At 37.1% G+C, this 24,009-nt stretch overlaps 1 protein-coding gene across 5 annotated transcripts in view; it reads right to left on the bottom strand.

The window, feature by feature from the left end:
• Positions 1-24,009, bottom strand: part of ADAM11 (ADAM metallopeptidase domain 11) — a 108,825-nt gene that overhangs the window by 48,768 nt on the left and 36,048 nt on the right. For all 5 annotated transcript variants that reach the window (XM_032236714.1, XM_032236718.1, XM_032236715.1 and 2 more), the window contains 6 exons: positions 21,669-21,745; positions 14,267-14,333; positions 10,125-10,210; positions 9,457-9,523; positions 3,982-4,051; positions 1,674-1,741 (listed from right to left, as the gene is read on the bottom strand). In XM_032236714.1, the coding sequence (XP_032092605.1) occupies positions 1,674-1,741; positions 3,982-4,051; positions 9,457-9,523; positions 10,125-10,210; positions 14,267-14,333; positions 21,669-21,745 (435 nt within the window). The remainder of the gene's footprint in view (positions 1-1,673; positions 1,742-3,981; positions 4,052-9,456; positions 9,524-10,124; positions 10,211-14,266; positions 14,334-21,668; positions 21,746-24,009) is intronic.

Below are 24,009 nucleotides of genomic sequence, written 5' to 3'. Positions count from 1 at the left end.
ACTTTATGTTTTCATGGCTAAAACAGGACTAAAACTTAGAGTATCCTGATTTCTAAACCAATACTCTTAAAAATATACAAAAATATAGAGGAAGAGAAGTTAACCTGTTTTGTGCTATCCATTTAAAAGAATAAATAAATGAAGTAAATTGGACAAAGTTAGACAACTGAAGACTTACAAATTTTTCAAAATAACAGTGCTTAATTTGAATAAGCAGTTAATCAGTACCTATAAAACATAAATGCAAATAAATAACTTCTATTCTTATGAAACATTTCCTCTTTGAAAAGCCTTAAGTAGCCACTAATAGATTGCTTAGGGAAGTATTGCCTCCATGGGAGAAAGAGAACAACATGGTGTCTTCCCTGTATTTTGAAAAATTGGATGATAGTTCATTGAGTATGGGGACTCTGAGATTTTTAGATTGACATGTGTGTAAAGTATTAATACTGCTTATGTCTGGTTGTATACTGCATGGGAAGCAAACTCCATGAAGATAACAGAATAACAGAGTTGGAAGAGATCTTGGAGGTCTTCTAGTCCAGGGGTCCCCAACCCCCAGGCCACAGCCTACTGCCAGATGGCAGCCTGTTTCAAACCGGACTGCACATGCAATGGGCAAGCACGTGAGCGAAGCTCCACTCACGTGAACAGTGGGTAAGCATGTGCACATGAAGCTCCACTGATATATGAACAGAGCTTTGCACGCAGGCACTTTCCATTTGCACAAGTGAAGCTTCACATGTGAACACAAGCACCTTCCGCTCATGCCAGGCTGGGCTGCCAAGTTGGAAAGGTTGGGTATGCTATTCTAGTGCAACTCCCCCTGGTCAAGCAGAAGACTCTATACCATTTTGGACAAATGGCTGTCCAATCTCTTCTTAAAAATCTTCAGTGATGGGACAACCACAAGTTCTGAGGCAAATAGTTGTACTGATTAATTGTTCTAACTGTCAGGAAATTTCTCCTTAGTTCTAGGTTGATTCTCTCCTTGATTAGTTTCCATCCATTGTCTTCTTGTCCTGCCCTCAGGTGCTTTGGAGAGTAGGTTGACTCCCCCTCTTCTTTGTGGCAGGCCCTGAGATATTGGAAGACTTACCCCTAGTCCTTCTTTTCACTAGATTAGGCATAACCAATTTATGTAACTATTCTTCATAATTATCTAATTATCTTTGTTACACTTCTCTGCACTCTTTCCAGAGTCTCAGCATTTTTATTTTATATTGTGGCAACCAAAACTGAATGTACTATTCCAAGAATGGTCTTTCCCAGGCATTATAAAGTGGTATTAACACTTCATGTGATCTTGATTCTCAATTGCAGAAAAAGATTGTAGAGGAAGGTCTGTGTCGGCAGGCCTGGGGTTGATGAGCTCCCTTCCCCTCTCGACAGGTGTGGTTGTTGGTTATTTTAAATGTCTGTTTTGTATTTGTATGTTCCCCTTCCCGTTGGAGTTGTTCGCCGCCCTGAGTCCCTTTTAGGGAATAGGGCGGCTTATAAATAAAATAAAACTTCAAACTTCAAAACTGGCCCGGTCTGGACCATCCAAGCATAATAGGTCATGTTTTGATAGGTCATATTATAAATTGTGTTCTGTTTTTCAAGTACAGTAAATTCATATTCTTGCTCTTCTGCTTTTAAAACTGGTGATTACTGTAAGGTAGTAAATTTACCTGTCTTCTTCGGCGCAGTTTAGGAAGCCCAGGAGTAATGTAGTTGTTCAATGCAGAAAATAAACACTCTGAGAGAAAAGAATACGTATTATATATTGAAGAAGGATATCATATATGGAAAAATAGGTAATCAAAGGACAAATGATGTGATCAGACAAGGAATAGTATAGAAAACTCTCTCTATATATACTGACATAATGTTATGATATCATTCTGATACAATATACTAAAATATCTAGCATAACTACCCACTACTAATTTATATGATATGATTTCTTCCAATGCATACCAGTTGAGATGTCTGAGAGAAGAAATCATCTTAATGCTCACCATCTATTGGAAGAAATTTTTTTACTGCTTTCTATTCAAACTCAGTGCAAAAATACAAGAGATAGTTGTTGCCTTCCTTTCAGAAAACATGTCTTAAGTATTACAGCTCAGTGTCACAGCTATCTATATCAGGTCAGCTGGGTACCTGAGACACGTAATCATCTCAATCCATCTCCCTTCTTTGGTAAGAAAAAATCCTGCCAACAAATAATTGGCTATATGTTTTCATGGAGCCTCGGTGTATGCAAAGCAGAGCTTCATTTTGGTTAACAGAAATCTTCTAGAACAGTCCCTGGAGTTTTCAAAATTTCATAGATAAATCTCAATTACTGGACACTCAAAGACATAATAGACTGAACCTATTTATTGTCAAGATCTGAGCACTTCGGGTACGAAACACTACCTGGGCTGCTCATAGGTGAAAAGCATTTTCCTAAGAGGTGAGGATAGGCAGGATGAGGGTTATGAATTAGATTATTTGCCCTTTATATATTCTAAGTTTTAAAATAAGACCAACAATTATTATTTAATTAGATCTTCTTTTAATTTAGCTACATATTTAGTTCTAATTTTGCATGAGTATTCATACACCATACACTCTGTTCATTTTCAGTAACTTGTGTCCAGGAATTCTTAACTGCATTTATCTTTCACAATATCAATCAATAGAAAACCATTTCTTTCTGAACAAATGATTTACTGTATTTCCAGTGAGAGATAGTATTGTAAACTCCAATTATTCTTTGGGATGTAACCAGGAAAAAAAATGCAGTTTCTCCATTCCAAAATGAACATCATCAAAATTAATTTGAGAAATGTTTTTTTTTTCTCCAACTGGAAAATGGCCCGAATTCTGAAGAATCCTGGGGTAGTATGTGATAGAAACCTAAATAGGAAATTTCCTGTTTGCAGGAAGCATAGAAGACTCTGGCAATCTTCACATGTTAAAGTACGCTTAGTATTGGATTTTATATGCATGTGAATGGCACTTCAGATAACTTAATAAAATAGCAAGTAGCTCAAGGTGAGAACCAATATTGTGATTTCTGAGTTAAAACCAAGGTTATCCGGCCACAAAGGAAATTTTTCAACTGGCTACATATTCCATTAGACATTGGGGAGAAAAAGTTCAGGCTATTCCTTGAAGAGTGTTCAGCAGTTGCAACTGGAGTAAAATATAGCAAAGAAATGGCTATGATTGATCCACGACTTGCACTTGCCTACCTTTTAGTGGGCGAGGGGCTTTGGGGGGGGACATGGTAATTTAGTTTAAGTTTTTTATTTGATCTTAAAGATTATTTTGTTTTTACTGTTTTCCTATATTTTGTTTATTAGTTGTTTTGAAACAGTGTGTTGCCCAGTCACAAATGTGAGACGGTTGGCTATATAAATTGAATAAATAAAATAATAAATAAAATAAAGTACAATAATTAATGCAATAAAATAAAAATCAAATCTACTCTCCACTTTAAATTCAGGAGAAGACTTCTTGTGTTTCTTTCAGAGTATGAAACATATTCCTTTAAAAATCCTATCATTTCTTTAAACAGGCTTTCAACTATTAGATGATTATGCTATCTATTTATTAGGAAGTTTAATCTGGGTTTTTAATGGGTTTTTTAAGTATAAGTATAATCTTTATTGTTATTGTACTTAAATACAATGAAATTGGTTAAAATTATCCACCTTAGTACACCCAAAGGAAAAGAAAACAAGTGAAAATAAAACGCTACAAGGAACAATAAATAAGTCAGGAGAAAAGATTGGCAATGAAACATTCATTCAGGATGCGTTATATCTCAGTACTCAACAGAAATTAAATGCAGCAGATTTGCATTAGAATACATGTAATTTATTGAGACTATGGTAAGAACAGAATTCCAAAAATTTAAAGAAATGCAGAGGTAAAAGCTGGAAACTCATTTACCCCAAATCCAAATTAATTACAAGGTACCTCTTGATAGAAAGACATGTTTACCTGGTTCTGTGCAACCACTGGGCATGCGAGGTACCGGTGTCTGGTTGATCTGGTGAGGAAGTTGCTCCTGCTGCAGGAGATTTTAAAAAAAAGAAAAAATTATTACAAAAAGCATGTATTTACATTGGTATCAGGCAATACTTAATTCACTTCAGTTTAATTAAAATGTTCATAGTATTGTTATTTATATACAATCCTTTATTTTTTTTACTAATGGACAGGAAGACTAAAACCAGGCTGCCTATATCCTTATGTAAGAATTGTGCAATTTAATTCACTAAACTCTCTTTTGTGACCCTATAATCCCTAAATTCGGGGTAGAGTTGGGCCACTGGATAGAGATGAATATCTGCCACTCCCTAGGACTGAGCTCTCAACCTTCCGAATGGGAGGCAAAAATCTTTGCCACTAGGCCATCACACCACTCATTGCAATCTCATTCACTTTTCGGTTTATATTAAGATAATTTTTCAAACAATGTGAGAGTTGAATTAATTATCACAGAATAGGAAAGCTCATGATAGCAAGTTTCTTCCTTTATGTATATCTATTTGAAGGCCTATAGAAAATGTGCTTACGTGCAAATACATTCATACTACTTGTACTCCAAACAAGCAGGAATTTAAAATCACACTGAAGGACTCTTTGCTTTTAAAGTGCCTTCAGTTCTCCAGACAAGTGTATATTGTTTGGAAAGATAACATAAGTTGCTACCATAGTTCCAATCTCTACACTGATGTTCATTACCCTATAATCTTGAGCTGAAAAGCCAAATGTAAGGGCTAATTCTAGTGTCCCGCATAGCCATAGCCACAATGGAAGACTTTTTTTGTAACCTGTGTTTCACATAGCATCTTTGCCTTGTTCAGAAGATGCCTCCAGGTGTATACTCTTATGCTGTATGCAGCATCTAAACTGATTTATTTTTGGCTCAGTTGCTACCACATCTAGAATTGGTCAAAAGCAAATTTTCCATTTGCACTGATAGAACTCTGAAGAATTTATCGGCAATCCGTTTTCCATTAGGGAGAATGTACCTCACCTTGACTCCAAGGTCCCACTCAAAATAAATTGCCCCCTGCTTCTCATAGAGCAAAAGCAACAACTTTTTTTTTCTTTACATCACCAAGCATGTGAGTGCAACCTGCTGGAATTGTACTGATTGAATGCCATTAACCCGAGCCTTCTGGTGGGCAACTGGTAGGAAGAACTGATTGGCTCATGCTGTGTTCAGCATTTTGAATTCGTTAGAAGTGAAAATTACTGCAAATCAGCTCCAGGCTGCTTTTGAAGGATTGGGGAATGGAACCATGATGTTGTAGAAAGGTCCCTATTTAGCAATTAACCACCTCTTTCTCTGGGCGTCTCCTTTTAACTCTCCTCTCTGAATTTCTCCAGACCATACAGCACTTGTTTGTTTTTTTAATCACATAATGCAAAACTGCTTTTTTTCCCTTTTTTTAAAAAAATTCTCTGTGTACAGTAAAGATTGCTACTGCCTCATTCTTTTGCAATCCCATTTTTCAGACTTCCCCTCTATGTATGGCATAGTTTTCAATTTTCAGGATTCCATCCCTTAGCTAATTTCATCCTCCCTCTCCTCCACATTGGCCTCTGCCTGCCATGCTACCCCATCATTTCTACACCACATAGCATTATTTTATTTTTCAGAGCCTCATGGGTCCTTTTGCAACAAACTGCATCATACTCGAGCTAGCACAACATTACATTTACCATCACAGACAGCTCTTCAAAGTCTTATGTCTTCCTGCTCATTCATAAATCTTTTAAACATGGATGGCAGGGAAAGAATGTGGAATATTCACGTATAAACAAATGTTCTGTTACAAAGCTCTCTTTGATTGTTCTCTAGTCAATTTTTCCAACTATTGATGTGCATTTCCATCCATCAGACCTCTATGTTTTCTAGTGTTATAGATAGTCCTTGATTTAGGACCATTATTGAGCCCAACATTTCTGTTGCTAAGTGAGATATTTGTTAAGTGACTTTTGCCACATTTATGACCTTTTTTGCCACAGTTGTTAAGTGAATCACTGCAGTTGTTAAGTAGTAACATGGTTGTTTAGTGAATCTGCTTTTCCCATTGATTTCACTTGTCAGAAGGTTACAAAAGGTGATCACATGACCACAGGATACTGCAACTATCATAAATATGAGTCAGTGCCAAAGTCTGAATTTTGATCAGGTGACATTAGAATGCTGCAATAGTTATGAGTGTGAAAAACAGACAGAAGTTACTTTTTTTAGTGTTGTAATTTTTAGCAGTCACTAAATGAACTGATCTAATAAGCTGGAAGTTAGTAGAAAAGAACAGGCTAAAATGTGGCTGGCTGATTTGTATTGAACAGCCCCAATTAAGACTCAACACCACTTATGAGTCCAGGATGAAAAAAAGTTAACTGAAGGAAAGGTTAGCAAAAATAATAATAACCAGACCATATTTCTCCACTGGCAAGTGGCAGGGAAACATGCAAAAGTGATCAGAGTTCATGACTTATTGGAGGGAATAGTGGGTGGGTCCTGGAAACAAGTGATAGAATAAACTAAAATTTCTGTCAAGCATTTACTGCTCTATTCAGTAGGCATCATAAAATGAATGGTAAATACCCATGCTCTAAATGTCCATAAAACTATGAACATTTTACCTTAATATCTTGATTGTATTGGTCTTTTTTGTCTGCTACACTGAGCTATTATATGGGGGGGGGGGGAGGGAATCATAATCTCCTGGCTGTATGATTGTATGAGACTCCACTATTGTCTTTTTCATTTTTATTTTTCATACTGTGTATTTTATTCCAAGCTACCTTGAGCCACATATGTTAGATGGGGAGCTATATAAATTGAATAAATAAATTAGCATATGCACTAATATGATAGACTTAGCCACAATTTAACTCAAACCTGGCAACTTTAAGGTGTGTGGACTACATCTGATCTTTTCCCAATTACATCTTTTCCCAATTGTCTCTACCATCCTGTTTGGACCCAGCAGGAGGCAGAGGTGGGTTCCTACCGGTTCGGACTGGTTCGGGCCCAGTAGGAAGTAACTTCGCTGGCCACGCCCCCAAAACTGGTTCTATTGGCGGCGCCATAGGAGGCGCGCACCAGCAGTGCCGCCCAAAGCACGGCCCTGAGTGAACCAGCAGTAAAAGAAGCTGGAACCCACCCTGCCAGGAGTGGCATGCTCTGGATTCTGCCCCATGAGTGTTGGCTCATGGGGTCCAGAAGAAGAGCCTTTTTGCTATAGGGCTCGCCCTTTGAGATATCATTCCCCAGAGATTAGGCTGGACCCATCCCTGCTTCTTTCCATAAGGACTTGAAACTTATTGTTATGCTCAAACTCAGGACCCTTACGCATGTGACAGAGACCATCTCCTGGCTGTATTATTGGATGAGACTCCACTATTGTCTTTTTCATTTTTATTTTTTCATACTGGTTATTTTATTTCAAGCTACATTGAGTCACATAGTTAGATGGGCAGCTATATAAATTGAATAAATAATTATAAAATTACATTACACAGCAAGGTAAATTCAGACTGTTTTCTAGGAAAAGAGTTAAAAAAATCAATTAAACTGATAAATAAAATGTCTTAGGTACTAATAATGACCTCCACCATTTATGTCCAAGTACAGCAAAAAATATCTTGGTAGTGGTTAGCATTTGGGAAAATAAATGGAAAGAATGAGCAAAGGCACTACTAAAGGTTGTTATTATTATTATATTTTACTTATGTTTATTAGTAGTTTAACTTCTAGTTTGCTTTTTGTATCTTATATTGTTCTGTCATTCCTCTTATATTACCCGGCGAAGCTTATATGATACAAAAAATATTTTGAAACTTTTACAGAGTATGTGTAACAGGAAATAACTACCAGCATGCTCTTGCTTTCATTTTTATGGTCAGTTGTGTCAAAACAATCCCTGCGATGTTATGAAAGCCACAAAGTTGCTTAGCCATCTTTTCTCTTAAGTACCTGAGAATTAATAGATGCGCATTTAGCACAGGAACAGTCAAAGGGAGGAAGCAAGAGTTCCATCTGTGAGAGATACAACCATTTATGTATTTAGATATCTGGAAACTTTGCAAAAAAAAAACAACAACAACCATCAGCTTTGCCCCAATTTAGATAAACTGGTGAAAAGCCAAAAGAAGCATGTGTTCAGTTCTCTCTTAACCAATATTGTGAGATCTCACAGCTTTGGAACTGTTTCTAAACTGCTGAAAAGATTCTCTATGGAAGTGCCACATACACCAAGGTGTTATGTTTTTTCTAGACTGAAGAACAGCCTGTTCATCCTTAAAATTTGTTTCTTTCTTACTGGTTCACCAATTACAATATTCAAACACCCTAATGTTGAAACTCATGTTTCTTACGTTAAGTTGGAGTTCATGTTTATGTTATTGCAATTTCTTTTTTCTCCAATACTTTTGAGTAAAATATTATAATATTTCCCTACCATGTTTTTCATCGAGCAATCTCTAAAAATGATTGATTGGAATAAAGCAATAGTAAAACATGTGTGCAAATTGAGGTAGATGAGAAGTAAGAAAGTAGGGGAAGCAGATTATCTGGGAGAAAAAAGAGGCAGTCTCCTTCCTTTTGCTGCTATGGTAACAACATTCAAAGGAAGCACCTTGGGAAATTCCTTTTCATGGCTTTTACAAAAGAGTGGCTGCTGGAAATATGTTAGGCCAAGTTGGGGGGGAGAGGGGGAGAACAGATTTAGAAGCTGCCTAAGTCATTTAGCACTATGGAAAATTCCAATTTCTTTGGAATCAGATATGATATAGCTCCATACTGGAGCAGAAATTTTAGAATCTGAAAATTGCATTTTCTTTAGCAACTTCTGGAGGATTTGCAACCATAATAGCCTCCCTATCCCTTTGGGAGAAAGAAAGGCAATTTTAAAATCAATACACCGATAATAGTGTATAACAAAAGTGTTCAGAAAAATAAAACACACAAAAACTTCTTGATAAAAGTTGGAGTTAATTATCCCTGCATGTGTCTGACCTCACATTTAAAGCTGGCATTTTTCTCTCTTCCTGTTACTATGCCAAGAAAGTCAAAATAGAATTATGTGTATTATACTTATATGTCACTATTGCTTAAAGCTACTGTGTACCTTGTAATTGTTACTGTTTATCCTAGGAACAACCTAGTAATGTCAGTTGGTCTGATGGACAATGGTTGTTGATATCCTTCAAGTGAGCTTTCTGGCTGAAAGGAGATTTGAATCCGGGCCTCTGCAATTCAATGCCAGTAATTTTGCCCAGACACCTCACTTTGACACTGACGCTGACTTAGAACAGACTCCCAATATCTACAGAAGTTTACAGGAGGGAAGGGAGCCAACACGAACTTCCTTTCACCTCTGGGTGAAACACAAGTGAGGTATCTCTATGGCAGTGATGGAATTACAGCCCGGGCCACGCTTTCCTTACCGCTTGATGTTCAAGTGAATCATGAGGCTTCAGGAGGTACATGTCTTTTCCATCAGAGAAAACACCACTGAAGAAGTGCAAAGAAATATGAAGAGGTTACATAAACACAAAGGCAACTATATTTACATTAGGCGGAAAAAAATTAAGAAACAATATTCAGGCAGGCATCAGTAACTTCATTAGGACAAAGTTGCATGTTTCCAAAAGTCGCATGCTAAGCATTTCCATGAAGCAGTCATAGTTGACATTCCTTATTTCTCTCACTCAGGGAAATAAAAACAGAATCTGGATCAAGAAATGTCTAAATGCAGACTATACGCCCTTAAGAATTACTAGGAAATATTATTCACGGGCACTAAACTGACTTTTTCAGTATGATAGAAGCCACAATGGCACCGTGCTGACATCACCCACAAGCCCACTCAGCACTGAAGTAGCAACTTTAATCAGATTTCTGACTGGTCAGAATTATTATTTTTAAATGCCTATTATCAGAGTTATTAATTTTTAAGTGTCTAACTAAACCACTTCTTATCTACAAAGGATCCCAACATGGACAATATCCAACAGTCAATTAAAAAAAAAACCACACAGACTGACTTTGCCTTGATGGAAACCAGGCTTTCTTTGTCATGGTTGCTTTTCCCATTTCACCATTCCTTACTTACTGTAGGCCATGGCAGGTAGATAAAGCCACAAAAGAGTTTGCTTCTCCGCGGAGATTGCCCTGATAGTAACAGTGCTCATTTGGTCCCTAAAAGAGATGTAACAAAACATCATGTTTCCTTTTATCTGCTTAAGTTCTTGTAATGCAAATTGGCTTGTTCTTTAATACAAGAAGCAAAATAAGCAACCAACTAGCAAGAGACAAATCAAATCTCTCCACCACACTACCATTCAGATCCTCTATGCTACTCCAGAAACAAGAGGGGAGTATGTAGAAAATAGTGATTGATGTCATCACTCACTCAAAGGATGGGTGGAATAAATATGTGCAGTCGGTTTTGGAGATCAGAAAAATAGAGTATCAAACAGAGCAGGAAGAATGAGAACATTTGGGGGGGTGGGATAAAGAAATATGTTTTAACTACAAGTTTAAAGATTTAAAAACTATTTAAAACAAAGAGCCAAAGCATTTTTTTAGGAAGTAACAGATGGACTAAGATAAATTTGAAATATGAGTTTGGAATTGATTATAAAAATCCTTCCCATAGGAAAATACATTTGTTTTTAATTCTTCAAGATTTAAAAAATTGGACACTAAATGAAATAGAAGCAAATAAGGTTGCAATAAAAAGAGACAAACACTTAGATTGACTTACAAATACAGAATGGAGCAAAATATTTTAATATTGGATATATTAAATAATATTTTAAACAATGGACCCAGAAGTTAATCTTGACAGTGACTGCCTCTATAGGTAGATTTTATTTAAAAGATATTATGAAAAATGAACAAGTTTTATCAGACAATACTGAGACAAATTTAAAAGTGGGTTTTAAAATAACATGCTATAAGAATGATGTTACAAGAATGCTGTAAGAATGATGAAACAAAATGTTACATGGACGTACAAAAGTAATTAGATGATATATTCATAATTAAAGGGGATATACAAATAACAAAGCAAGAGAGTAAGCCCAGATAAATATTTTATGAAGGTATTTTATGAGATGGGACAAGAAAAAAAATGAAAAAAAATAAATTTCTAGTGCATTATTTGAAGTGACTAGACATCAGAAAGTTAGAAATAAATTTAAGAAATATAGAGTTGGTTTTTTTGATCATGGTTAAAACACATATTGTTATCTCTATGATGACTCATGCACTTTTGATGATTGGAGTTGAAATGACAAGGTTTTAAGAATTTGTTCTAAATAACAGATGGGGTATGGGAAGAAGAGATTTTTTTGTTTATTTTAAGAAAAGGTAATAAGTTATTGGGGGCACTGGATATATCCAACCTGGATTCAAGATTCGAGTCTTGCACAACCTAGCAATTTGAAAGCATGTAAATGTGAGTAGATAATTAGTACTACTTTGGTGGGAAGATAACAGCGTTTTGTGCACTTCAGTGTATAGTCATGCTGGCTACATGACCATGGAAATGTCTTCTGAAAACATTGGCTTCCTCGGCCAAGAAATGGAGATCAGCATTTCTGACCCCTAGAGCCACACATGACTCAGATAGGGAAGAAATCTTTACCTTTAATAAATTATTAAAAGTATTTATGCTTGTGATAAAGAGGGAAGACATTCCTTTCTATATATCTTTTTTTCTTTAATATCTTTTTTCTTTTTTATCTTCTATTTTTTGTATCCAATTTTTTTCCTTTTTAAAGTTTGAATTAGTTTTTTGTTGCTGTAATTTGTAATAAATTGTTATGAAAATAATCAATAAACTGAACTTGAGGCCTTCCAAATGCAAATAGGTGCACTTTGCTGTTGAAAAATGACTCCTCCTATGGATAAGGTAAACAAATTTTTGACTTATGTTTTGTTACATCAAAGATGTGTAAGTGTTCAGTTGTATTTTTCTGGAACTAGGTTTTGTTTTCTTAATTATTTTAAAAGGTCACCCCCTTTCCTTTTGTGTGTGCTACTATTTTAGGTAGCTCTTTTTTCAGAACTTGCTCTAAAGCAAATAGCTAAAAGAAATAGGTGGTTTTTTTTTAAATTACATTATCATTATTTGAATATAACATTTTTACAGCAGTAGAGATATAAAGTAAAACGTGATTTGTAATATATGCTAAATAAACTTTGAATTAAATTTGTTTCATTTTGCTATTATTGTTTTAAATTAAGTGGCCATTAATCAAATAAATAAATACTAAAAGGTAAAGATTCCCTTGCACATATGTGCTAGTTGTTCCTGACTCTAGGGGGCAGTGCTCATCTCTGTTTCAAAGAGATGAAGAGCTAAAGAGCCAGCTCTGTCCAAAGATGTCTCTGTGGTTATATGGCCAGCATCACTAAATGCCCAAGACACACAGAATGCTGTTACCTTCCCACCAAAGGTGGTTCCTATTTTTCTACTTGCATTTTTTACATGCTTTCGAACTTCCAGGCTGACAGAAGCTGGAATAAGTAACAGGAGTTCACTCCATTACATGGCACTCAGAACTGCCAACCTTTCTGATCGACAAGCTCAGTGTTTTAGCCACTGAGACATCATGTCCCTATAATTAAATTCTACTACTGCTCTAACATTAAAAGTATAAAGGCATGAAAAAATGATAAAAACAGCAAGGTAAAGTGGAAGAAGAAATTTGATTTCTTTGTTGTTACACAGTTAACTTAAACATCTTTGCATAGCCATAAAGAGAACAAAATTTTCAGAGCTGCCTGCATATGATAATTTACAAGCTCAATACAAATTGTAAACATAATACTTCTCTATCATAGCGGGGGGGAGGGGGGGACTATGACCAGAGTATCATAATATCGGTTGAAAGATCACTTCAAAACTCTCGAACTCCTTTCATGTTCATGGCCTTCAAAGTATCAAAATCTGGTCCTGACATCTGTCAAACAAAACATTTTCACATGTCCTGTCTGTGTGGACTGCATGACATTCTCTTTTTAATGGGAACTGTCTTCCTGTCCTATATAATTCAGATCTTGATATTTCAGATTTTGGGGATATAACAAAGAAAAGATTAGCATAGGACGGCTATTTAAAGATATAAACTACACAGACGTCAGGCAGAGGACTAAGGAAAATTAGCTAAAGTCTTCTGCAATTATGGTGAAAAAGCTGAGAGAAGATTACAGGAACCAAGGCAAGAGATGACCAGAGAATAGATCAGAATGTAGGCAGACAGGTGGACTCTCAAAGGACTTTCCACTACTTCCAGATGTTCTAGTTTTCTACCATGCGGTACCCTCCAGATGTGGTTTTCTACCATCCAGTACCCTATGGCTCCTATCATATTCAGCATTACTTAATTTAATACGAACAATAGTTCAACACCGTTGGAGAGTGACAGAGGGCAGAGTGTTATTTTTCTGGTATAACGTGGTGATGCTGAATGTACAGCTCAAAGAACCATAGCATTTAAAATGTAAAACCAGTGTGGATAATACTGCACTTGAATAATATCAGCAGCAATGAAGAACGATAAATTATACTTGAAATGACATTGGCACACCAATACCCAGCTGTACCCTCTGTGCAGAAGCATGCCTTTCTGCTGACCTTCTTTTGCCTGCTTGCGCCTTTCTATGAAGCAGTTCACAAGTGTCCCTGCCCTGCCTGTTGTGTTCAAGGTTGTTGCAGCATGAGCAAGCAACCAACCTCCCTCTCATGACTATTTATAGAAAGCAGCATGGTTCAGGTTAGCTTAGACAAGAATGGGGGAAGCCATTGCTCCTGGCAAAGCAGGGACTCAAGGATTGGCTGCAGCTGCTTGGGAGGCTGTGTGTGACCAACCATTAGCAAGCACTTAGTATTATTGATGCTCTACTTGTGAGGCTTCCTTTTGCAGGGAGAGCAGGGCTATTTCTGGATCATCCATTCATTCTTTTTCAGACTCAGCATCTGCAATCTACATCTTTGCTCTGGCAGCTGCAAAGTACAACCAGCACTCCTCCCATCCACAATCTTCCCACTGCCCCACCCAGTTAGTTATTTCATGTTTAACAGATGGGAGAACTAGCCTGAAATAAATGCAGGTCAAGGTCTTGTAACGATCTTCTCCTTCTCCCCCTCCCCTCTCCCCTCTCCCCACCCCCGATGCAAAGGGACTCTACACATATTTAAATATTAAGTTAAGCAATACAGATATAGATCTTTAGATTCCTTACCGTGGTGTGGCTGGCATTTCCATCCTGTCCAAAATGACGTTCCACATAATTTAAGGACAACAGATGGCTGATAGAAGAAGAAAAAGGATGAAAGTTATAAACACTTTCATCTATGTTTGAGATGAAATCTGCCTCATATTCTCTGTTTTCCTAATCCACTCTTATAAAATTAACAGGATTGAGGACACCAAAACCTTTGTCATTTCTTTTGTGTGGACCGATCCTATCCCTGTTTATGCACTCTCCTTTGCTCAGTATAACTACTCTAAACTATCCTCTAGTTCAGAGGTGGGTTGCTGCTGGTTCAGCCCAGATTGGCTGAACCTATAGTAGTGGCGGCGGGAGGCTCCACCCACCTGCCCAGCCGCTTCTGCATGTACAGAAGTGTTGCGCGTGTGTGCGGGAGCGCACCCAAACTGGTAGTGAAAACATTGGCAACTGACCTTTGCTCTAGTTGACAATCATGGCACTTATATGAATGCATGTCATAATAAATTTCTTGAATCACTATTGATTCAAGCTATCATGCAAAGCATGAGCTACATTGTGAGCTCTCTGACTGGCATGAACAATCTCTTGCTGTTGGTTTCCAATGATTCCCACCACTTAGCTTTTGAATGCAGATCTTCTCTGCAAAGACTTACAGAGAAAAGATTCCTTGGGTGAAAAAGAAATGGGTTAACTGAGCCAGGAACTAGAATTCATTATTTGGCAAATCTAGTTTGGCAAATTACAAAGCTTGCCTTTCCTCAATATAGATGTGTAGATTTCATGATTGAAATCCACGTATCTGTAGTATTCTACAAACATTCTTCCTGGATGCACTATTATTAGCAGCTATTAGTCCTTGGCAAATAATCCTGCATATTTCCTTCAGTTCTGTGGCCCCAGCAAATTCCAACACTGAAAATGAACATTGAGCTTTGTTCAGGTCATTTTTCAGGGCATCTGGACTCCTGGGTAAAAGAAGGCACAGTCCAGGGGTGAAACTCAGTTACCTGACCTGCTCATTTACAACACTATATCTAGTTACAGACTAAGGCTCATCATCAGCTACCTCATCTTACAGTGATCTAGTGCCTAACCCTGAACTTAATTTATTTGCAGAAGAACAGATGAACAGAAATGTTTCCAGATGCCTTATTAAATATTAAAAGGCACTCACCTAATCACACCTTCCAAGCATAGTACTTCAAACTATATTCACCCCAGATAATATTTAGACACATATTTAGGAGATAGTATGAAAAAAGACAAATACCTTACAATATTGCATGGCTCATATACTAATAAAAAATCACTGCATGAAGAAAATTTCCCACAGCTACACCCTATTTATATCCTATTTAAACTTGCAAAAGGTACATAGAAGCTCATATATTGATATACATTATGCACATAATCATATTTTCATAAGTCCCCTGGAGTTACGTAGTTAGTAAATTTAAACGAACAATAATAAATGAACAAACACTGGGATCTGCGTGGAATTAATTATGACTCTAATCACATGTACAAAATGAGCAAATATGGTGTCATAGTCAATAGCTTGCTTGCATTGCTTCACATTTGTGCACATGCACCCACGCATAAAAAAACCTCTGACAAATACTGAAATAATACAGTAAAATAGTTTCTGAGATAGAGGGATTGAAATTTGACTACAAGAAAAGGAGTAAAACTGTTTTTCATTAACAAGACATCTCTGGAAGTTAAATAACAAGTGTAGAGTGACCCTAAGCAAGTACAGAGTGACTTTCTCTCATTTTTATGCAGCTATAACGTCTCCGATTCATCAGAGATGAAGGGTAAGGCATATGCAGGAGATGCATAGTTGTACTTCAGTATTGAAAGTCCTTTTGAGAAATTAAAAACAGTATTGCCCTTCCATATTTCAATATTTAATTAGCACAAGAATTGTCAACATATATAAAATTAAAACAAATCTTTATTATAGTCATAGATCAACATAATCAATGTATCTAGAAAATTCTCTGGAACTAGACATCTCCATTTCTTCTTTTTTTATCTGTGTTCAGTTATAAGTATGTTTCATAATTGTTTAATAAAAGCAGATGGGACAAAGCTAGTGGGCCTTTCCACTCAGTCTTATCACGCAAAAATATGCATACCCACCTACATAAATAAACAGGAAGACAAGCACACCTTCTTTCACATTTGCTGTCACATATCTTGGCTTGCCACAGAAATATAAAATCAACACATTGTAACTCCTATCCTGTGACACACTCTCTTACAACCATATGTTAAGAAAAAGTATGCACCCACATCCATGCCTATGAATTTGCCTATTACTACCTCAGAGTTTGCCAATAAAGTAGCCTAAAATTTCAGTTCTCACAACTCACAGCAAAGATATCTGAGAATTAAAAGAGTGTTGGAAATCTACACACTGGAAGACACCACATTGGGAGATACTGACATATGTGAAGACTCCCATGTTACAAATTTCACACCTCCCATATTGCAATCCATCGTTGAGATCTTGGTCTCTCTTTTACAGAAGAACATGGTGTATAATCTAAGCTAAAACATGGCTTATTCCATATGCATTTTTAAAAACAAATACCTGAACTGAGATAACAGTGTTGTTCAATCTCATTCTGTTAATTAACAAATTAAAACTATGATAATTGTGTTAGCATCTATTATTGCGCTTTGAATGGTCACTATGAGATAAAGTCTGTAATAATTTTTCATGTTTGTAGATAATTACAGACTTTATCTCCTGCCAGAAAGAGAGATTACATTTTTCTATTTTCTCTACTCTCATATGTAAATCTGCTACTTGACAAAAGTAGCTCGCAGCTAATGAAAGTTTATACCTTAATATATTAATCCCTCTTTAAAGTATCATGGAATAAAATATTCAGAAACTTGCCCAAATGACCATTGTTCCATTATTTATCTATCCATCCACCCACCCACCCACCCATCCATCCATCCATCCATTTATCTGTATCTATCAATCATTAAAAGTTTTGCAAAGAACATAAAAGCTAACACAAACTAATAAGAGTAAAAAAGAAAAAAGAGGAAAATGCATAAAGAGAAACTCAAAAGAAATAGAAAGAAACTTTTAATTTCCTCTGCAGCTAATACAATAACAATATTCTCTTACACTATGATTACAAAAAGAATCTTTCTGGATCTTTATATTATGAAATTTTTAATATAAGACTATTGGGATTGAATAACTGGAGAACCAGTTCAGTGTAATGCTAGCCTAGAAACTATGAGTTCTAATCCTGCCTTAGCCATGAAAGTCAGCTGAGTGACTTTGGGCCACTCATTCTTTCTCAGCCCAATCTACTTTATAGGGGTGCTGTTGTGGGGAAAATGGGAGGAAGAAGGAATATTGGTATGTTTGCTGCCTTGAGTTGTATATGAAAAAGAATGGGATAAAAAATATTTTACATAGGATCACTCTCTAGATTTGTGCAATGATAGAATAGACTAACAGACCTGGAAGGGACCTTGGAGGTTTTCAAATCAACCTCCTGCTTAGACAAATTTCAGACAAATGGTTGTCCAATCTCTTCTTTAAAAACTTCCAGTGTTGAATCATTCACAACTTCTGAAAACTTGTTGTTCCATTGATTAATTGTTCTAACTATCAGGAAATTTCTCCTTAGTTCTAGGTTGCTTCCATCCATTGCTTCTTGTCCTGCCCTCAGGTGCTTTGGAGAATAGCTTGATTCCTCTTCTTTGTGGCAATCCCTAAAATATTGGAATACTGCTATCATGTCTCCCTTAGTCCTTCTTTTCATTAAACTAGACATACCCAATTGCAGCAACCATTAGTTATATGTTTTAGCCTCCAGTCCCCTAACCATCCTTGTTGCTCTTCTCTGCACTCTTTTTAGAGTATCAACATCTTTTTTACATCGTGTATATCAAAACTTAATTCAGTATTCCAAGTGTGGCCTTACCAAGGCATTATAAAATGGTATTAACACTTCATGTGACCTTGATTCTATCTCCATGTTAATGCTGGCTTTTTGGCAGCTGCAGCAGACTGCTGGCTCATATTTAAATGATTGTCCACTATGACTCTAAGATCCCTCTCTCAGTTTACTATTGAGCAAAGTACCACATATTACTGTACCTGTGTGTTCTGTTTTTCTTGCCTAAATGTAGAACCTTATTTTTTCACCACTGAATTTCATTTTGTTAGATAGCCCCCAATGTTCAAGTCTGTCAAGATCCTTCTGTACATTAAACCTATCTTCTGGAGTATTGGCTATTCCTGCCAGCTTGGTGTCATCAAATTTGATGGATTCCCCTTCTATCCCCTTGCCTAAATCATTGATGAAGATGTTGAAGAGTACTGGGCTAAAACAGAGGCTTGGGGTACCCTATTGCATACTCCCCTCCAAGTACATGCAGTTCTATTGAGGACTAGATGTTGAGTGCAGTTGGTCAACCAGTTACGAATCCATCTGGTGGTGATGCTGTTAAACCCATATTTTTCTATAAAGTAATAGGTTATAGTCTACTTTATCAAAGGTCTTACTGAAGTCCAAATAAATTGAAGTACAGCATTCCTGTGATCCACTAATTTTGTCACTTTGTTAAAGAATGTAATAAGATTTGTCTGGCATTATCACTTTTTGACAACATGTTAGCTTTTGGTAATTACATCGTCTCTAGGTGTTCATCGATTTGTTGCTTAATTAACTTTTCCAGAATGATAATTATATTTTTGTTTATTCAGTTCACATGGCTGAATATCTCACATGATTCTTCTTGGCTTACAGAATTTAAAAAAAACACAGCAAAATAAATAAACAAATATAAATAAACCAGATTAAATTATTAAAAATAAATAAACTGCAGCATTTACAATAATTGTTGATTATTTCAATTTGATCGTTACACTGAACATGTGGAATGCTAAATCAAAGTTTGATAACAATTTACTAAACATGCCACAATGACTTGATAGACACATTATGCTGTAATCCATAATGTATAAATCACAACAACTAGGACCAACTAATTTGAAATCCAAACCTAATAAATTCCTTATTTTTCGGAGTATAAGACGCACTTCCACCCACTAAAGAGGGTGGAAATGTTTGTGTGTCTTATACATCAAGTACAGCCATTTTTGGCCTCCGGAAACCCCGCCCTGCATGTCCCATTTTCACAAAATCAGGCTTGTTTTCACAAAAACGGCACACGCAGAGTGTTTGGGGGGCCTGCAGAATACTCCTGAGGATTGGGAAGGGCAAAATCGGCACTCCTGGTGGGTTTGGGAGGCCAAAAATGAGCCCATTTTTCTCAAAAAACGGGGCACACAGAGGGTTTGGGAGGCCTGCAGAATGCTCCTGAGGGATGTGAAGGGCAAAAATGCCCCCATTTTTTTTAAAAAAACAGGCCCATTTTTTGCCTCCTTTTGCCTTCCTCAACCCCTAGGATTCTGCAGGCCTCCTAAACCCCCTGCGCACCCTGTTTTTGTGAAAACGGGACATGTTGGGCAAGGTTTCCAGAGGCTGTGTTTGGTGAATAAGACCACCAACATTTCCACCCTCTTTTGTGGGGAGAGGGCATCTTATACTCAGAAATGTACGGTATTTGTGGTTTGTTGCTTTTGTTAGTTGTGAAATTGTGTTAAACCTATTGTGACCTCATGGACAACGTTCCTTCAGGCCTTCCTGTCCTCTACTATCCCCGGAGTCCATTTTAGCTCATGCCTTCTGCTTCGGTGACTCCATCCAGCCACCTCATTCTCTGTCATCCCCTTCTTTTGCTCTCAGTCTTTCCCAGCATTAGGCTCTTCTCCAGTGAGTTCTTCATTTTCATTAGGTGGCCAAAGTATTTAAGTTTCATCTTCAAGATCTGGCCTTCTAAAGAGCAGTCAGGTTTAATCTTCTCTAGGACTGACCAGTTTGATTGCTTTGCAGTCCAAAGGACTCGCTGGAGTCTTCTCCAGCACCATAGTTCAAAGGCCTAAATTCTTTGGCAATCAGCCTTCCTTATGGTCCAACTTTCACAGCCATACATTGCAATTAAAAAACACAGCCTTGAATATACGCCCTTTTGTTGGCATGGTGATGTCCCCGGTTGAGTTGTGAGCCGCCCTGAGTCCCCTTCGGGGAAAAGGGCAGCATATAAATAAAATCAACATTCAACATTCAACATGTCTTTGCTTTTTAGTATGCTGTCTAGATTTGCCATAGCTTTCCTCCCCAGGAGCAAGCATCTTTTAATTTCTTGGCTGCGGTCCCCATCTATGGTGATCTTGCAGCCCAGGAAAATAAAATCTGTCACTACCTCCATTTCTTCCCCATCTATTTGCCAGGAATTGAGAGGGCCGGATGCCATGATCCTAGTTTTCTTAATGTTGAGTTTCAAGCCAACTTTTGCATTCTCCTTCTTCACCTGCATCAAGAGGTTCTTTCGTTCCCTTTACTTTCTGCTCTTAGAGTGGCATCATCTGCATATCTGAGGTTGTTGATATTTCTCCCGGCAATCTTAATTTCAACTTTTGATTCATCTAGCTCAGCCTGTCTCATGATGTGCTCTGCATATAAGTGAAATAGGTAGGGCGACAGCATACAGTCTTGCTCGACTCCTTTCCCAATTTTGAACAAATCAATGGTTCCATGTCCAGTTTTCACTGTTGCATCTTGACCCACATATAGGTTTCTCAAGAGACAAATAAGATGGTCTGGTGCTCACATCTCTTTAAGAACTTAACACAATTTGTTGTGATCCACATTTGTGGTTTAGCATGGTGTATTAATCAAATTACTCAGTTTTCCATAACAGTCTTTTTGTCTGTGATCAGAGTCATTTTTTTAAAGATGTTGAGACTATTATGGCAGTGAAAAGATGCACTTTATAGAATGACAAGATTTCATGATGTGACTCTGAGCAGATTGTGGCTCTATCCACTATAAGTCCTGCTATTGCATGTAAACATAATACACGCTTACACTATCTAACCAGCATTGATAGTGAATCTCAGGTATTTTTATAATTCTGCTATACAACGTACTTCATCTTTTACAAGAAAGCATTCTATTACATATGTTGAAAATATACAACCAAATGTTCTCCATTGTACCATAAGAAGCAATTTATCATAAAAAGAATCCTAGTTTAGCATTGAGATGATACACAATTTTCCATGGACAAGATTTCTTTCTTTTTCAAATGTGGGCATCCTTTACTATTTCCTTATTTATTCTGTGTGATTTTCTATTTGCTCAAGATTTACAGTTCTATATATAATTTTGCTAAATGTATTTCTTGGCTGCAATTATCGTAGAGGCTCCAAACAACCACTCTTTCCCCTTCCTTTACCACCCAATCAAAAATGGAATCTTACCTTTGAATCACAAGAACAATTATTTTGGCAGTAAATACTTACTGGTTCAGCTCAAGATCCAAAATGAAGGTTGAACCAAAGGCAGGGATGAGGAAACTCACTTGGGCCAGATGGATAATCTAAAAGAACAAAACAAATTAAGGCAGAGCTTTCTTTGACTTTTGCCTTCATCTATAGTAATATCAAATAAGCTCTTATCCATTGCTTATTATTGTAACAGAATGGTTCTGCAATACTGTTTTTGCAACCAATTGTGTTTGATCACACATATTCCCTCTTAAACTTACCATAACTCTCCTCTCCTTCCATTCCCTTCATATACATACAGTGAGAAATTAATCTGTTGCAATCATTACGTACATAACAAAGACAAGGGCGCCTTTATAAAAATACAGAATACCTCATCACTGAATTTGAATTCACAACCACCATACCCAATACATCTGATACTAAAGAAATAATATAGAATTAATACTTTTTAGGAACTGCCTTACTTGCTCAAAATGATTCTGCCTGTTCTGTGAGGTCATCTAAAGAAAGACTCCTTATGCTCCTGTTCTGTTGTGGGATAGGTGGGCAAGAAGTTGGCCTCTACAGCAGTGGACTCCCTGAGGTACAATATGTGACCCACAGGGAGGACTGCTCCTGGCATTGAAAAGGCACTGAAGGTCATTCTCAGCAGGATTTGCTGACTGAGGGTCATTGGAAACCATTTATGGTTTTATTCTGATGTTACTTTGAGGGATAAGAGCTGTGGTTTGGAGAACATTTCATGCTCAATGTTTTTACTTTGTCAACTGCCCAGAATCTATACGAGGGAGTGATATAAAAACTTTGAAGGGAGGGAGGAAGGGAAGGAGAGAAGAAGGATCCCAGAGGGCAGGTTTTCCTCAAATATTCATTATGCTTTTCAGTTCTGTCATACCCCAGCCTGAGGATGACCTAGGTCCTAGGAACAAGGAACCACTTGCTCTGGGGTAGCTGCAGTCCCAAGGGTTGATCATGTGTGCCTGTATAGTAGGGAAAAATGGATCATGATGGAGGAAAGTAAATGAATCTTGTCTTGGTTAAAGTCACACTTTATCTTATGGCAAAGATGGCATGAGAGAACAGTCTGCCTGTTGCCCTGGTTAATTGTATGTTGTCCTGATTTCACAGGCTCAGGGAATACATGTGAGAGTCAGAAGAGTACACAGATTTAATTCTTCAAATTTCAAGACCCCAGGAAAAGGCATTCCCACCTGTATCACCTTTGCAGGGGGAAAAATCTGGAGACTTCAAAACCCCAAAGATTAGCAAAAGCACAACTCTGGTTTCTCAAGTGCAGACCTCCTGCTTCTGGAACAAGCTTGGACAAAATAGAAATAGCAGAATAGTGAGATAAAACATTTTCTTCTTACTAGTTAGGGAATAGCAGCCCCTCTCAAAAAAAACCCTGTCTTTTAGTTCTGCTGGGCCTGAATTCCATGCTGCTAAATATGCTCCCATTAATTCTGACTTATTATTTGCAGGATACTATACCCCAATGCCAAACATCCCAAATTATTAATGCCTTGTTTGTTTGTTAAGCTATCCTCTTCTGTTGATACAAATGTTTATGTTTAAAACAAAGTTAAAGTCAAATTATAAAAGAGCATAATGAAATCAATCCAATTAAATCAATTCGCAGTTAAAACTTGGTAAAACCAGCACACCACCCTGAGGAAAGCATTCAACAACTGGGAGCCCTATAGAAGAAAACTTTCTCTTGAGTATCAGACATCTAACCATCTTGCAGTGCGATCACCTTCATAAAGCCTTTTATTGATCTAAGTAATCAGGCAAATTCTATTCATAATGCAGAAAAAAGAAATAGCCAAACCCAACATTTGGCTTAGAGCTCAACTCAATGTTTTAGTAGAGCCAAGCATAGTTTCTTCAGCTAGTTTTGATTGAGTGTGATTCTGATTCCGATCTTGGACAGTACACATCTTTTTGCACAAACGTTTCATTCAACCATCTTGGCTAACCAATCACTATCCCTCAGCTTTCAAATCCTGTTTTTACAACCAGCTTGGATACGAGTCAACTCAAAGCTGCCTATCATATATTAAAAGATGAGAATAGAACTTCCCATCATCACCTGGTAAATCTCATCTTATAAGAACACAAATAAAAGTGCAGTATATGTAGTTCCTGTTTAACAATGTCCTATCCAGCAACTATTTGAAGTTATGACAGTGCTGAAAAATAACTTTACAACCAGTTCTTGCACTTAAAACCATCCGTGCATCCGAGATCTGGGCAGCTCACAACTGATGTGGCTTACAACCATCACAGAATCCCAAGGTCACATGGTTATCACTTGCACACTTCACAGATGACTTCCAAGGAGCAGAAACAG

The sequence above is a fragment of the Thamnophis elegans genome, chromosome Z (genome assembly GCF_009769535.1).
Source record: "Thamnophis elegans isolate rThaEle1 chromosome Z, rThaEle1.pri, whole genome shotgun sequence".
In the NCBI taxonomy this organism is placed as follows: domain Eukaryota; kingdom Metazoa; phylum Chordata; class Lepidosauria; order Squamata; family Colubridae; genus Thamnophis; species Thamnophis elegans.
The sequence above is the reverse complement of the archived record's forward strand: the minus strand, read 5'-3'. Positions and strand labels throughout refer to the sequence as shown.